Source organism: Lemur catta, chromosome X (genome assembly GCF_020740605.2).
Source record: "Lemur catta isolate mLemCat1 chromosome X, mLemCat1.pri, whole genome shotgun sequence".
NCBI classification, from domain to species: Eukaryota; Metazoa; Chordata; class Mammalia; order Primates; family Lemuridae; genus Lemur; species Lemur catta.
This window is the reverse complement of record NC_059155.1, coordinates 30335050-30350573: the sequence shown is the minus strand read 5'-3', so window position 1 is coordinate 30350573 and position 15524 is coordinate 30335050. Positions and strand designations below refer to the sequence as shown.

Here is a 15524-nt window from a genome sequence, read left to right as displayed (position 1 = left end):
ATTTGGAAGGCCATTATTATGAGAAAAGGTGCATGGTTATAATTGATTTCTTCATAGGCTAGTGTCTTTCTATCCAAATAAACAATGCAGATATGATAATTAAATGTGATTATACAGTAGTGTCACAAAATGGCAGAACTAAAGAAATAGTGATTTGTACATAATAAGTACTCAGTAAATATCCATTGAAGGAATAATGAAAATTGAAGAATTACAGTTCTTTGATGTGTGCCATAATGAATTTCTTAATTAACCTAAAATAGTATGCCAATGAAGGAATTTTATGTAGTTGAAAAATTCCATATAATCAAAGCAATTACTGTTTCTATATTAGCTAATTTGATATATTTCACTAAATGGAAAGAGGGACACAAGAATATTTTGAATGTTTAAATTGTTTACTAAAAAATTAGTATACAACATTTATCAAACCAAAACAAAAAAATTGTTGTAATATGAGTAGCCAGAAATATTTTCACATTTTGATAATACTTGGTTTGATATTCATCTATCTAGGTGTCACTTATCTAATTAGTAAAATATCCAAGAACCAAAATAAAAATAAAAGGAGAGATAAAATTTTTAAGTCTGATTTTAAAAGCACATGGTCTTTATTCATAGGAAAAGTCTGAATTCTTGAACTTCTAGAGGGTAAAGATAGTGATTCCTACTTTCCCTCTAAGCTTTTATACTGTAGAGAATGGAACTTTTCCCTGAATGGTAAATAGGGTTATAGCTCATTAGGAAGATACAGGTTTAAGCCTCTATTCTAAAGATTTCTGTGACCGCTGTCAAGTCACTAACCTCTTTATATCTCAATTTTCTCACATTATTAAAATAGATTCTTTTTTTTTTTCCTCACATTGTGCATTCACTTTCTACACCTGAAATGAGCCATTTGGAGATGAAATTTTAATTCTTACTCTACTTATTTTGGGGCTTTTTTGAGGCCCAAATAATATAAGTGAAACTTGAAAAATACATTATAAGCTTTAAAAGACAATAAACAGTTGTTAGAATGACAATTATGAATGATAATATCTGCTAATATGTTCAGAAGCATGATTAATGGACTCTTGTATAGGATGATCATAGAAAGTTCTTAGAGAAGGTTGGATTTGGACTTGATTGTGAAGAATGAGAATAGGATTTTTATTGGCACAGTTAAGAAAAGTTGAGGGAAGGAAATGGCATGAGCCAAACACAACAGAAATAAATAAAAGGTCAGAATTTAAAACTATTGAGCTCAGATTGATTTTATTTAACTTGGATTTCCTCATGCTCAAAAAATTATATATTAAAACAGTCTATTTTTACTATCCAGCCCATTATATTACATAATCAGTTGCCTAGTCCAAAATACCAGTACTCATTTGTTGTTCAAGTAACCTAAGCATCTCAGAAGAATGTTAAAGTGATTACAAAAAATCAATCCTAAGTTCCTTCAGTATAGCTGTCAGTGATCATGTGTTTTGAGGATGAAAAAAATCATTTCTGTGTTATCTCAAAGAATGAAAGATTGATAGAGGAGCCCACTAATATAATACTCTTATTTTGCTGGCATATATGTACTCTACTGCTTCTCCTATTCGTATGCAGTTGTGAGCTTTTTTTTTTTTTTTTTTTTTGAGGCAGTGTCTCACTCTGTTCCCCGGGCTAGAGTGCCGTGGCATCAGCCTAGCTCACAGCAACCTCAAACTCCTGGGCTTAAGCAATCCTTCTGCCTCAGCCTCCCTAGTAGCTGGGATTACAGGCATGTGCCACCATGCCCGGCTAATTTTTTTCTATATATATTTTTAGCTGTCCAAATAATTTCTTTCTATTTTTTAGTAGAGACAGGGTCTCGCTCTTGCTCAGGCTGATCTCAAACTCCTGACCTTGAGCGATCTTCCCGCCTCGGCCTCCCAGAGGGCTAGGATTACAGGGCGTGAGCCACCATGCCTGGCCAGTTGTGAGCTTTAAAATATGATGTGCAGTTTTAGAACCTTTATTGCAAAGTACAGTTAATTGTGTGTTATTTTCATTTTTTTTAGCTTGTCACTGACTCGAAGCTCAATTGTTTGTTATTTTCAAAAATCACTTTTGCTGGGTCTGGTTAGAGCCTAAATAGCCCCATTTCTCTTGTGAATGCCCTAAGTTATATAATCCTTTTGGCCTTTAAGGTGATGTTTTTCAAACTCAAAACTATTTTTAGCAATGAAATTCTTACTCAAACAAAATTTTATGTAAAAGTCTAATAAAGAAAACATAAAAGGAGAGTTTCTTTATCTGGCATACCCATTATATTCCCTAAGATAGACCCATTAGGCTCAGGGGAACATAGTTTGAAAGCCATTATACTAACTCCAAACCTTTTCATATGAATGAATGAGGTATTATCATTCAAGATTAGTTGTTTCCACTTTGTACATAAGGAATAAACATAATTTAATCTAAACCACTTGTTAGGTTTTTAGATGGAAAAAGAACTAACTTGAATTTTCCATTAGACACCTGAAGTTTTTTTATAGCATTTTAATGGGTTTCTGTAAATGTTTAGAATAAATTTTAAAAATATTTTACAAGCTTAAATGCATTTAAGCATCGAAAGATGCATTCATTTATAGGAACTTAGCTCAGAGTATTCTTTGTGCTTTAACTTTTATTTCTCTTATTTTGCTCAGAATTTTTTGGTCTGACTTCTTTCATGGTACCTGTTTATGTTGTCTTTGTTTGAAAGCATCTTTAGAATTTTGTTTCATAAAGTTTATTTTATGAATTAGTCACATTTGTGTAGTTCATAGTAGTGGTGCAATTTCTACTCCTTTGTCATATACATTTTCATGATTCTTTATTGCCATTTGTATGATATGCTAATTCAATTATATTACCTTTTATTTAGCTCTAAGATATTTTTACTTAATTTTAAATGTAAGGCCATTTTAGTAGTAGTTTTATATAAGCAATATTCTGTACTGGGACATTTACAATTATCTTTCACACTATTTAAATGTTCATAGGTATGGATCAAACTTCGTTTGTATTCAAACGTCCTTCTACTTCTAAAATGAACAGTGTTAATTCAAAAAAGCCAAAGACCAGTGCAGATGTTTCTGAAAGAAAGCCCTCGGCTTCACTGTCTGTAGTTAACTCTCCTTCAGGGACATCTTCCCAGGCTATGCTATCAACAGGTAAATATGAAATCTGGCATATAAAAAGAAATTGTATTACTTCTACATAAATTTTAGAAATTATGATGGGTTTTAAACGATTATTAATGGTTGTTTAAGGTTTTAAAAAGATGGATTTGAGTCTTTAAAATCTTTAATTTATTTTAGGTATAAATACCTCATCAACTCAGTATAAAACTGGAGCACCTTTCCTAAGAGCTTGTCCAAAGTGCAATCTTCAGTTCAACCTTTTGGATCCTTTGAAATGGCACATGAAGGTAAGGTTTTTCAAAATTCCATTTTTAAAAATGTTTACAAGTCCTTGAAAATATTAAAGATTGATACCCAGTAAATGCAGTTTGCCTAGATATTTAGATAGGAAACCTTCTCATATTGGTATTTCATATAACTTACTAAAAATTGATATTCACAATGATTATCTTTATACAAGACTTAAAAATGTTTCCCAATCATGAAATTTTAAAAATTCAGGTCATTATAGATGAAACTGAGGACATCATGGTAAGTGAAATAAACCAGGCACAGAAGGACAGATGTTAATATCACATGTTCTCATTCATGTGTGGGAGCTAAAAATTTTGATATCATAGAGGTAGAGAGTAGCATTATAGTTACCAGAGGCTGGAAGGGTGTGTATGGAGGGCTGGGGAGGATGAAGAAAGGTTAGTTAATGGGTACAAACGTACAGTTAGATAGAGGGTATAAGTTCTAATGTTCAATAGTAGAGTAGGGTGATAGCAGTGTATCATAGTTTTCAAAATAGCTAGAAGAGAACACTTGTTCCCAGCATATAGAAATGATAAATATTCGAGATGATGGATATCCTAAATACTCTGACTTGATCATTACACATTCTGTGCACATAACAAAATATCACATGTACTCCATAAATGTGTACAAATATTATGTATCAGTAAAAACTTTTTAGTTAAATTCATATACACTACAATATAGGCATATTGCACTTTAATTTTAAATGAAAATAATATATTAAAGTATGTTATTGACATGCTATTCTTCAAATTTCTTGTAAAGCAGGCATTTTATTAGGTGCTTGATCTTTTATGTAACTTAAAAATTCCTTTTGTTCACCTTATTTTTTGTCCATGGTGACATATGCATGTCACATTACTCAATGAAAATCTTAATTTTACATTTTAATTTTCAACACTCAGAAATGAATTCCTAATAATGGAGCATTTCATATGAAATGATAGTTTTAATTTCAATCTAGAATATAGTTATAAATGAATTCTAGCTTTATATTAATATAGAAAGCTCTGGAAATTAGGTTTTAGGTAATTTTCACAGTACTAAGGAAGTATGGGATTTAGGTAACACTGACCTTAAAATATTTTAGCAGATATTACAGTATTCTATTGTGTGTGTGTGTGTAAAGATATTCTGTATTCTGCTTGCATGCCCAGTGTTAATGTCAGGAAGTAGGGAAGGAGGCAAGAAAAAAGGTAAGATTATATGTGGGAAAGAAGGGATGAGAAGGGTGCAAAGCAAAGAAGCAACTTAGGAAAAGATATTGCTTACTATTTTAAAGATTGGCAAATTTTTATTGAAATTCAGCATTTTACAAAAAAGGATTAAAAAAAGTAGTTCTAAGATTCCAAATACATGTCTCTTTATTCTAGGGCAAAATCGTATTGGGTCTATCACTACTTTCACCTCCCTATGTTTGAGAAAGATGAATCCAAGTCTCACATTAGTACTATTTTCTTTGATATCTTCCAACTCTGTTTCATGGTGTTACTCTTTAGAATATAGATGGATCTATCTGTTATAACTCCATTGTGAAAGCACCCTTTAGTATTTTATAGTATCCTTTTTTGTTTTATTGTTTAATGCTTTGTTTAATATCAGGCTCACAGTCCTTGCTTTCTTATTGTTTCCATATGTCTGTTACATTCTTTGCTTATCTTTTTATTTTCAACCCTTCCGAATCACTTTGGTTATGGTTAAAGTATTTCATTTTGTAGTTGCTTTGTGTGTATGTCATTAGGATTTTTAGGAAAGTTTTTTTTATTTTCTACCCTAACTTGTTTTATTACGTAGTCTTGTCTTTAAAAAAAAAAAAAAAAACTTTATTGAGGTATAACAAAAAGCTGTACCTATTTCATGTATATAGCTATATGAGTTTAGAGTTAAGTATACATCTGTGAAACCATCACTATCTGTACCATAAACATATTCATTACCTCCAAAAGTTTCCTCTTGCCCTCTTTTTATGGTGATATGAACACTTAACAGAAAATCTACTCTTTTACCAAATTTTGAAGTATGCAATACAGTATTGTTAACTATATAGGCACTATGCTGTACAGGAGATCTCTAGGGCTTGTTCATCTTGCATACCTGAACCTTTGTACTCTTTGACTAATACCTCCCCCTTCCTCTCCCCCCTAGTCCCTGGCAATCTCAATTCTACTCTCTGGGTCTATGAGTTTGACTATTTTAGATTCCTCATATAATAGGGATTATGTAATATTTGTCCTTCTGTGACTGGCTTATTTTTCTTAGCATAATGTCTTCCAAATCCATCTATGTTGGTACAAATGGTAGGATTTCCTTCTGTTTTAAGGGCAAATAATATTCCATTGTACGTATATATACCACATTTTATTTATCCATTCACACATTGATAAACATTTAGGTTCCTTCCATGTCTTGGCTATTGTGAATAATGCTCCAGTGAAGATGGGAGTGCAGATTTCTCTTCTAGGTCCTGATTTCAATACCTTTGGATGTATATCCAGAAGTAGGATTGCTAGACTATATATTTTTTAATTTTTTGAGGAATTTCCATATATTTTCCATAGTGGCTGCACCAATGTACTTTCCCATCAACAGTGTAAAAGGGTTCCTTTTTCTCCACATTCTCACCAACACTTATCTTTTGTCTTTTTGATATAGTCATCCTAACAGGTATGAGGTGCTATTTGTCTCCTTGTGGTTTTGGTTTGTATTTCCCTAATAATTAGTGATGTTGAGCACCTTTTCACATACCTGTTGGCTATTTGTATGTCTTCTTTTGAGAAAGGTCTATTCAATTCCTGCATTCATTTTTAAATTGGTTTATTTGGGTTTTTTGTTACTGAGTTGTAGGAGTTTCTTATATGTTATCAGATACATGGTTTGCATATATTTTCTCCATTCTATTTTGTCTCTCTAGTTATCTTAGAAAATTCTTTTAGAGAAATCCTACAACTAAAAAGTATGTATAATAAGTAAATTAGTTTTATCTCATTAGACTCTTGTGTGAAAGTATTACACATTAGGATCAGTTTATATGAGGTGAATTTCCCTTCAGATGTTTTTTTTGGGGGAGGGGATGTTTGTTTTTTAAAAGACAGGATCTCACTATATCACCCAGGCTGGAGTGAGTGCAGTGGCGTGATCATAACTCACTGTAGCCTCAACTCCTAGGCTCAAGCAATCCTCCTGCCTCCATGTCCCAAGTAGCTATGACTTCAGGTGCATGCCATCACACACGGCTTTTTTTTTTTTTTGTAGAGGTGAGGTCTCGCTGTGTTGCCTAAGTTGATCTCATACTCCTAGCCTCAAGTGTTCCTCCCCTCAGCCTCCCAAAGTGCTGGGATTACAGGCATGAGCCACCATGCCCAGCCCCCTTTAGATGTTTAAGCATTCTAGATAGAATGTATTGAGGATTTCAACATGTAACTGACGCTTCTTTCTTTGTGTCCCACACATTTTCTAGCACCTTGAGTCTGGAGGATGGCAAGTTAACTGTGTTCAAAATCTAGTTCCAACCAGGCTTTACTGAAATACTACTGTGTTATTTGATAATTAAGCTTATACATAATGACATGTAAAACTACTTTTTAAGATATATCTTGACACAGATGTGAAATGTATTATTTTTGGCTAAGAAACAAATTATTAAATATTTACATCTGAAAAGAAAAAATTGCAAGGAAAAGGGTGTTAGATATATAAACATCCCTGATCTTATGGTTTTCAATTTGTTTTTGAAGTTATTGCATTATTAAGATAGTAGATGTCCATTATTTGAATTTTTTAGAGTATAGAAAGAAGGAAGACAACATTTTGGTATCTTTCCAGATACATTGCCACGAATAGTCTTATATCATCTGGCCCTAGTTGTAAACACAGAATCATTTTTTGGTGTCTAATTTTTAAAAGAGATATAAATAAGGCTTGTATTTTTTCCTCTTTCAGCATTGTTGTCCAGATATGATAGATAACTTTTTAGGAATTATTAAAGGAGAACCTTCAAGTGACGAAGACAAAAATAAGACTGATTCAGATAAAGGAAAATTGGTCATGTTAGTTAGTGACTTTTATTATGGAAGACATGAAGGAGCTGCTGAGGGAGAACAGAAGACTTATACAACTTTTAAATGCTTCAGTTGCTTGAAAGTTCTTAAAAATAATATTAGGTATGTAAGTACTTGTTTTTATTTCTGCTTAAAAATTGAGATACTACAGATAGGAATATTGTGTCTTTATTTTTCTGTGCCGTCCTAGGTAAGCAATTTGAACACTTTCTGCTAAGAACACAGGCAGATTATTGTGTTGAAAAGCTTTTGTACTTTCTTGTATTTTAGAAATTTGACTCCTGGATACACCTAGTTATATTTTTGTCAGATAGCTTATGTAAGGATAAAACGTATTTTAACTTAGGGGAAAATTACTTCTTTCCCCTATATCATTGAACTAGGAGTTTTTGTGAGATATTTTTATTTTCTAACTGTCTTTAAATCTTTTCTTTGTATCACAGGAAGAACCACCTTATCCAGTGTGACCTCCATACTAGTCTTATTTAAAGCTCAATTTTTTCAATTCATATTTATAATTTTTAGCACATTTACCTTGTAGAGAAAGTGATCTTTTTTTGGTGATCTTTAGAGAAGTACCAGTTCTATGAAACATGTCTACTTTGATTTTATAAATTAACACATTTTAAAACACAGATTTAACTCCCAGTGGAATTTTAAAGATTTTATTCATGTATGCTTTAAATTCTAGGAACTTGTACTTTGCAATCTTTGACTTACATAGCATGTTACATATCTGTCATTTTAAGTGAGATATTAACAAAACAAAGTAACAAGACATAGTGATTGGTATTTTTCATTGCTTAAGTAACCTGATGTTTATATCGGGTGAGGTTATTGTTCCAACATTTTATTATAAAAACTTTCAAATATTCAGCAAAGTTGAAAAGTTTTTACAGTGAATATCTGTCTATCACCTCAATTCTACCATTAACATTTGCTATACTTGCTTTACCACATAACTATCCATAGAACCATGTGATTTTTTGGATACTTTTCAAAGTAAAGTACAGACATGTACTAAAACCAAAGGAGGAAAGAAGATAGTTCAAGGTGTACCATAACCAGCCCTAAAGAGTGTTTTAGAGGTGTGAAAAAGAGATATGTCAAAACCTTCATAATGATTGCTATCTAGGTAGATGACATTGATACTTTATTTTAAAATTATTTTCTTTAGGGATTCATAGTGAATAATTGTAAATAGTTGACCCAGTCTTAAAATTACTGTTTTGATTGAATAACTTTACTTTGAAATTCAGAAAAGAGCTTTTAGTAAGCTCTTTGAAATAGTTATACCCATTTGTATTGTACTGTCTGCTGTTGAACATCATAGTTCCTTCTCATAAGAAGCCTTTTACAGAAGATGAAATAGCAGAATGTAAAACTGAAAAATGGACAGTGCTACAAAGGGCACAGTCTGCAGGAAGAATGAACAGTTTGTACTAACAGTAAGCCAGTATCATTAAATAAAATAAAAGGTTCTTGTAATTATGGGCATTAAAATCGCTATTGCATGCATTTGGAAACCAAGATGCAAATAAAAATACCAATAATTTATCTTCTAAGCAGCTTGAAACCTGTTGTGTATCTTCAAGGCCTTCAGAAGATTTCTCTTATGACTGTAGCTGCTTTTGGTGGTAGGATTCCCTTCCTTTAAGTATTATATTTTAAAATGTAGGCCGGGCGTGATGGCTCACGCCTGTAATCCTAGCACTCTGGGAGGCCGAGGCGGGCGGATTGTTTGAGCTCAGGAGTTCGAGACCAGCCTGAGCAAGACCGAGACCCCGTCTCTACTAAAAATAGAAAGAAATTATATGGACAGCTAGAAATATATAGAAAAAAATTAACCAGGCATAGTGGTACATGCTTGTAGTCCCAGCTACTCGGGAGGCTGAGGCAGGAGGATCGCTTGAGCCCAGGAGTTTGAGGTTGCTGTGAGCTAGGCTGACGCCACAGCACTCTAGCCCAGGCAACAGAGTGACACTCTGTCTCAAAAAAAAATAAATACATAAACTGTAAATAGTGTTTCATGTATGGAGAAAAAGCCCCCTATTTTTCTTTGCCAAAAGAATATTTTTAAATCTCAAATAATGATGAAGACTCATAGAAAATTAGTGATATTTCATACTAACTACATTAATGGATAATTTTAAAAGCAAAAATTTCATTCGTAAAAATGTTTACTAAGCCACTTAATAAAAGTAAATTATTTAAAGTGCACACTTTTCTAGAGGGCTTTCAGGCTTAGAGATATTGAGTCATACAACTACATTTTTAAAATGTAGGTTCAGATACTTATTTGTGAGGTTTTTCTTTGGTTATAAATCTGACTTTTTGCACCTGTTGACCATCATTTATAGGTTTATGAACCATATGAAACACCACTTGGAACTTGAGAAGCAGAACACTGAGAGCTGGGAAAACCACACCACCTGCCAGCACTGCTACAGGCAATATCCCACGCCCTTCCAGCTGCAGTGCCACATCGAGAGTACACACACACCCCATGAGTTTTCTAGTAAGTGACAGTTTCATTGAAGTCCTGTATATTAGATTTTGATCATCTGAACCGTGAGGAAACCTAAAACATTCTGACAGAAAAATAAGAATAAGAAATAAACTTTGTAATTTAAGAGCAAAATTGAAAAATAAGTTATAACTTATATAAACTTAAATAAAATCTGTTACTAAAGCTGAGCACGATGGCACATGGCTGTAGCAGGCAGGAGGATTGCTTGAGCCCCGGAGTTTGGGGCTGTGGTGCACTGTGATCATGCCAGTGAATAGCCATGGCACTCCAGCCTAGGCAACATAGTGAGATCCCATCTCTAAAAGAGAAAAAGAAAAGAAAAAAATTGTTGCTAAAATTGAAGTCCCTCTTGTAAATAATTCATTATTAGAAACTTCCTTGTCATAACTCATACGTTGTGTATAGGGGACTAAATTAGAACACGTACATTAGACTCCATGGTTTTCAAATGTGAAATCAAGGGCCTTGATGTATGCTTAAATATAAAAAGTAATTATAGTGGTAGTTAAAATTCATAGACTCTGGAGGTGGAGAGCTTGGGTTCAGATCCCAGCTCTGCCTCTTAATACAGATGCAAGATCTCAAGCATTTTACTTAATTTTTCTGTGCTTCCAGTTTCTCATCTGAAAAATGGGGATAAAAATAGCAGCACCTTCCTTAGTGGTGTTATGAGAATTAAATAAGGTAATATCAGTAATGTCCTTAGTACAACATTACAGAGTTAACAGGTATAGAATTGTTAGAACCACCGTCACTACTACTATTGCTATCATTGCTTGTTTTGGATGTACAAAATGAGTCTTTTTTATATACATATTCAAAATGGTATAATATGTTTGTTTTTTGCTTTCAGCTATTTGCAAAATCTGTGAATTATCATTTGAAACAGAGCATATTCTTTTACAACATATGAAGGACACTCATAAACCCGGTGAAATGCCATATATTTGCCAGGTACACACACATTTTATTGTGTACTTAAATGTTTGTTTAATTTCACATGCCACAAAACAGTATTGTTCTTTTGATTTTTTTAACCATTTAAATAAAATTAGTTACTATGTTAAAATTGAAGACCCTCTTCATTAGTGGAAACTTCTTTGGTTTAACTCATGCATGTCATATGTAAGGGGGTGGACTAGGTTTTGCCTGCAGGCCATAGTTTACTGACCCCTGCACTAAGCAGGAGAAAGACAAACATATGGCTTATCATATAAGGAAGAATGCAGACACACCAGGGAAATAGGAAATGCTTTTAGTTATAGAGAACCCAATCAAATGCTTTGAGACCAGTGTTTTTCCATAATTTGAAGTGGCTTCCAGTAATAAGAAAGCAAGATAAAAATAAATTGCCATTAGTATAGCCTGGATGCCATTTAAAATCTAAAGAAGAGAATATTCTGTTTTGTATAGCAGGAAAAACTTTATAGAACAGGAGATGTCAGCTTAAAGATTCACATCAAGATATGGAGTGGTAGATCTGAAAAGAAGAAGGGAGTCTAGCTACATTTTGGAATATACCTATAAACTTTGAAAGATAACATTTATGTTTCAAAGATTATCTTTATTACTTACAGTAATAGGATTCTTGGTTGTATAGGTAGTAGAGCTGAACTAGTAGTATATAATGTTCTTCTAAACAAATGACCTGTTACTGCTACTTTGATGTAATTGCATATAAGTTATAAAATTTCAATTTAAACTAAACCTTCTTTATATTTCTAGGTTTGCCAGTTTAGATCATCAACATTTTCTGATGTAGAAGCTCATTTTAGAGCATCCCATGAAAACACTAAGAACTTGCTATGTCCATTTTGCCTCAAAGTTAGTAGAATGGCAACCCCCTACATGAATCATTATATGAAGCATCAGGTGAGATTAAGCAGTACTCATTTATTCATGTTGTCCTAGTGAAAAGATACAGATCTATATCTTAGAACCTTGGTTAGATTTGTTCTGGAAAGAAAGCAAAGTTGTTCTGAGTGACACAAACAATGTACAATTTATGTTGAATTGCTTGTGAAACTTCCACTTCTCTTCCTTGCCTGCTTGCTGGTGACATTGAGGCTCATAAGTAGTAAAAGTTCTGAAAGATAGCTAGAAATAGGAACCCCGGAGTGGAGGGAAAAAAGGAAGATGAGTGGAACATTTAGGTTAGATATTTCAGGGTCTAAGAATGGTGGGAGTGGGAATGATTTTGAAGGTGCTTATCAAGAGCAGAGAAAATAATAAGTTTGAATTGAGGAAGATAAGATTGAGGACTCAAAACCTTCTGTTTTCCTATTTGTCTTCAAATTTTATTTCTACTTCCTAGCACACTTTTTGTTATGAGACATGTGGTTGTCATCAGTGACCCAGAATGGGCTTTTGTAGCAGCCGGAAACAAAGCAAACAGCAAGAACACTTAATACCAGATATGTGAACTATGCCAGCGAATGATATTTAGGTTGTAACTTGTTTCTTGCATGACTTTTTCTACTTCTTCTATATAATTTCTGGGATACCAGTATTAATGCTTGCACCTTTCCCTTGAATTCTGATTTTTGCTTACTGGTTCTTTTCCTGAAACAATTAGACTGTCCTTTGGGGTGAAAACTTTAATGAAATGGGCTATTCTTGAGTGTTTGAAACATAAACAGTGCCTTTGCCAAAATCAGAAGTCAGTGGATTTACTGAATCTGATCATGTAATCAAGTTCTGCCTCCTCACTGATCAGCTCATTACATTTATTGTTGATTACATTGTCATGGCCAATTTATTCATGTTAATTGGAAAAAAATCTTAAAAGTAGAATTCCCAAGTACATTTAGGATCACCCCTATTATGACTGAGATGGTACCAGCGTATTTATTTTTTTTATCCTGATAGGCCACCTTACCCTTAAGAACCTTTGGCAAAGTCTTTCTATTTTAGGGTTTCCCCAACGGTGTTCAGTCAGATGTTAATAAATGTTCCCCTCTAAAATTGTTCCTGGTAAAGGCAATTTGGTAAATGGCTGGGTTTACAAATTTAATAGGGTTGTTTTTGTTTATTTTTTAAAAGAGGATTTTTCAGAACCTTTAATAATGCTAATAGATACTGTAAATCTCTGAGCAAGGGACATAGTATGTAATGTTCCCCAAACTTATTTAACCATTGAACTCTTTATTTGCACAATATCTATTAACATTTCTTGAGGAATAGAGTTTAGGAAACACTGTTCTTCGTGCTCTGTATTTCATTTTTTGGTCTTTGATTTTGAAAAGAAGAATGAAATATAGAGCAATGGCTCTGACTATTTAATTATGAGGATTTTAACATAACTCTTTCCCTTATGCTTTGCTAAGATCCAGAGTGGTATAGATACAGATGTGGAGGAAGTGATACATGCTTAGAAAAGCAAGAAAGATGTGGGTGGGCCCACTATGTGAGCTGTGTCCGTAAGTGGTTCATCTGATCTATAGTCACTCTTCATACCCTAAGTTGTATGTGTTAACTTGCCATGTATATTGGAAAGAGTTATCCCAGCAGGTCTGAGTTGCTCACATGTTGTACAATTTCAGAAAGGCCTGCTTATATAACTGGCACTTGACTAACTCCTAGAAATTGAGCTCTTAAAATGTTTCCTGTGTTACTAACTAATAAGAATATGTTACATGCCTGGAACCTTGAGCCATATTGTATAAGCTTGTCTATATAATTTGTGAAAAAATATGATTATAGTGACCACCTGCTTTTCTTATGGGGGTATGAAGATTTGGTGACTTACTCCCATAAAAAACCTGGGCTCTTAGACTCAAGAGAGCTTCCCTGTCAAACACTTTACACGTACTGCTGCAGTTAGTTGCTGAAGGATTGATTACTGAATCATCAAATCTGGGAGTAGTCTTGGGGCCCACCAGCATGCCGCAAGTGCAGTCTTAGTCTATTTGGGCTGCTATAACATACTACCATAGAATGGGTGGCTTAAACAACAAACATTTGTTCCTCACAGTTCTGGTGGCTGTGAAGTCCAAGATCAAGGCACCAGTAGATTCAGGGTCTGATAATGGCCTTCTTCTCACTGTGTCCTCACATGATGGAAGGGGCAGGAGCGCTCTCTGGGGTCCCTTTTATAAGGACACTAAGCCTATTTATGAGGGCTCTACATCCATAATCTAATTATTTTCCAAAGGCTCCACTTCCCAATACTATCACGTTGAAGATTAGGATTTCAACATATGAATTGGAGGGGACATAAACATTGAGTTCATTTGAGGTGCTCAGTTTTTTTAAGTTTGAAGTACCTCAGATGTAGGGAGTCATCAGTGAAAGGATTCTATTGATAAGAAGGATCATCAGGCTTCCCTTAAGATATTTGCAATTTGCATAATTATTCACAAAAGACTCAAAAACCAGAGCCAAGCAGGATTATAAGCTTGTAATTACAATGACATTATTAGTGCAAATTTAGATAATAAAAATTGTTGACTCTGGTTCATTTTGGGTTTTTTGAAGACTTTGGTTGCAACTTTTTCCTAAAAGTAATATATCATATCTTAAGTGATTTTAGAGCTACCAATCAATTTGTGCAACTTTTCAGGAAGGATGAAAGAGTCCAGATGTGTTAAATATATCCTCATTAGCGCTTTAATAATAACAAGCAGTTAACATATACTAATCACTTTCCATTTGAGTTACTGGTGCTTTTACATGCATTCTCTTACTTAATCCTCACAATCACCCTATGAAGCAGGTAATGATTGTTTCCATTTTATAAATGAAGAAACAAAGCTTTATAGAGAGTAACTTGCCCAATGACGTATTTCTTAATAAATGGCAGAGCCAAAAATGGAATTACAGCCCAAGCTTTTACCACAGATTAATACTCCACATTAATATTAGGTCTAAAAGCATAAATTACAGATAGTCATAATTACCCTTGAAAATCCCTCAGATCATTCAAACAATATAGTATGCTTGTCAAAAAGTTCAACATGGATAAATTTTTCTCTACCCTTGGAATAAATCACTGTTTCTTTGGTTGAACATCATGTTATACAAAAACATACTGTATCATCATCATCCTTAGTATATTATAAGCATACATGCATAAGAGAGATGTGCATGACTTGAGTCCAACTAAAGGAATAGTAGATTAATGTCTCCCATTATGGCTCTGGACAAATAAATGCTCACTGAATGGAATGTCACATATTTTGTAGTAGTTAAATTGTGCCTGCTGCTCATGTGTACTGTTTGTCAGTTTCTTGCTGTCTGCCTCACTATTTATTTAACAAATATTTATTGAGTGCCTAACATGTCAAGGACTGTTTTAGGTATTGGGAAGTAAGGGAAGCAAAGTTTGTGCCCTCTGGAATTTGCAATATGGTGGAGAATGATAAGTGTGTGTCTATGTGTGTCTGTCTGATGTCTGAATATATATATATATATATATATATATATATATATATATATATATATATATATATGCCAGCTGGTGGGTAAGTACCATGAAAAGTAAATACAGATAAATAG

The 15524-nt window shown here is 33.5% G+C and overlaps 1 protein-coding gene across 1 annotated transcript in view; it reads left to right on the top strand.

The window, feature by feature from the left end:
* ZNF280C (zinc finger protein 280C) overlaps positions 1-15524 on the top strand; it is a 52359-nt gene that overhangs the window by 19564 nt on the left and 17271 nt on the right. The window contains exons 8-13 of the mRNA XM_045538014.1: positions 3000-3170; positions 3318-3427; positions 7380-7600; positions 9859-10016; positions 10882-10982; positions 11754-11900. Of these exons, the coding sequence (XP_045393970.1) occupies positions 3000-3170; positions 3318-3427; positions 7380-7600; positions 9859-10016; positions 10882-10982; positions 11754-11900 (908 nt within the window). The remainder of the gene's footprint in view (positions 1-2999; positions 3171-3317; positions 3428-7379; positions 7601-9858; positions 10017-10881; positions 10983-11753; positions 11901-15524) is intronic.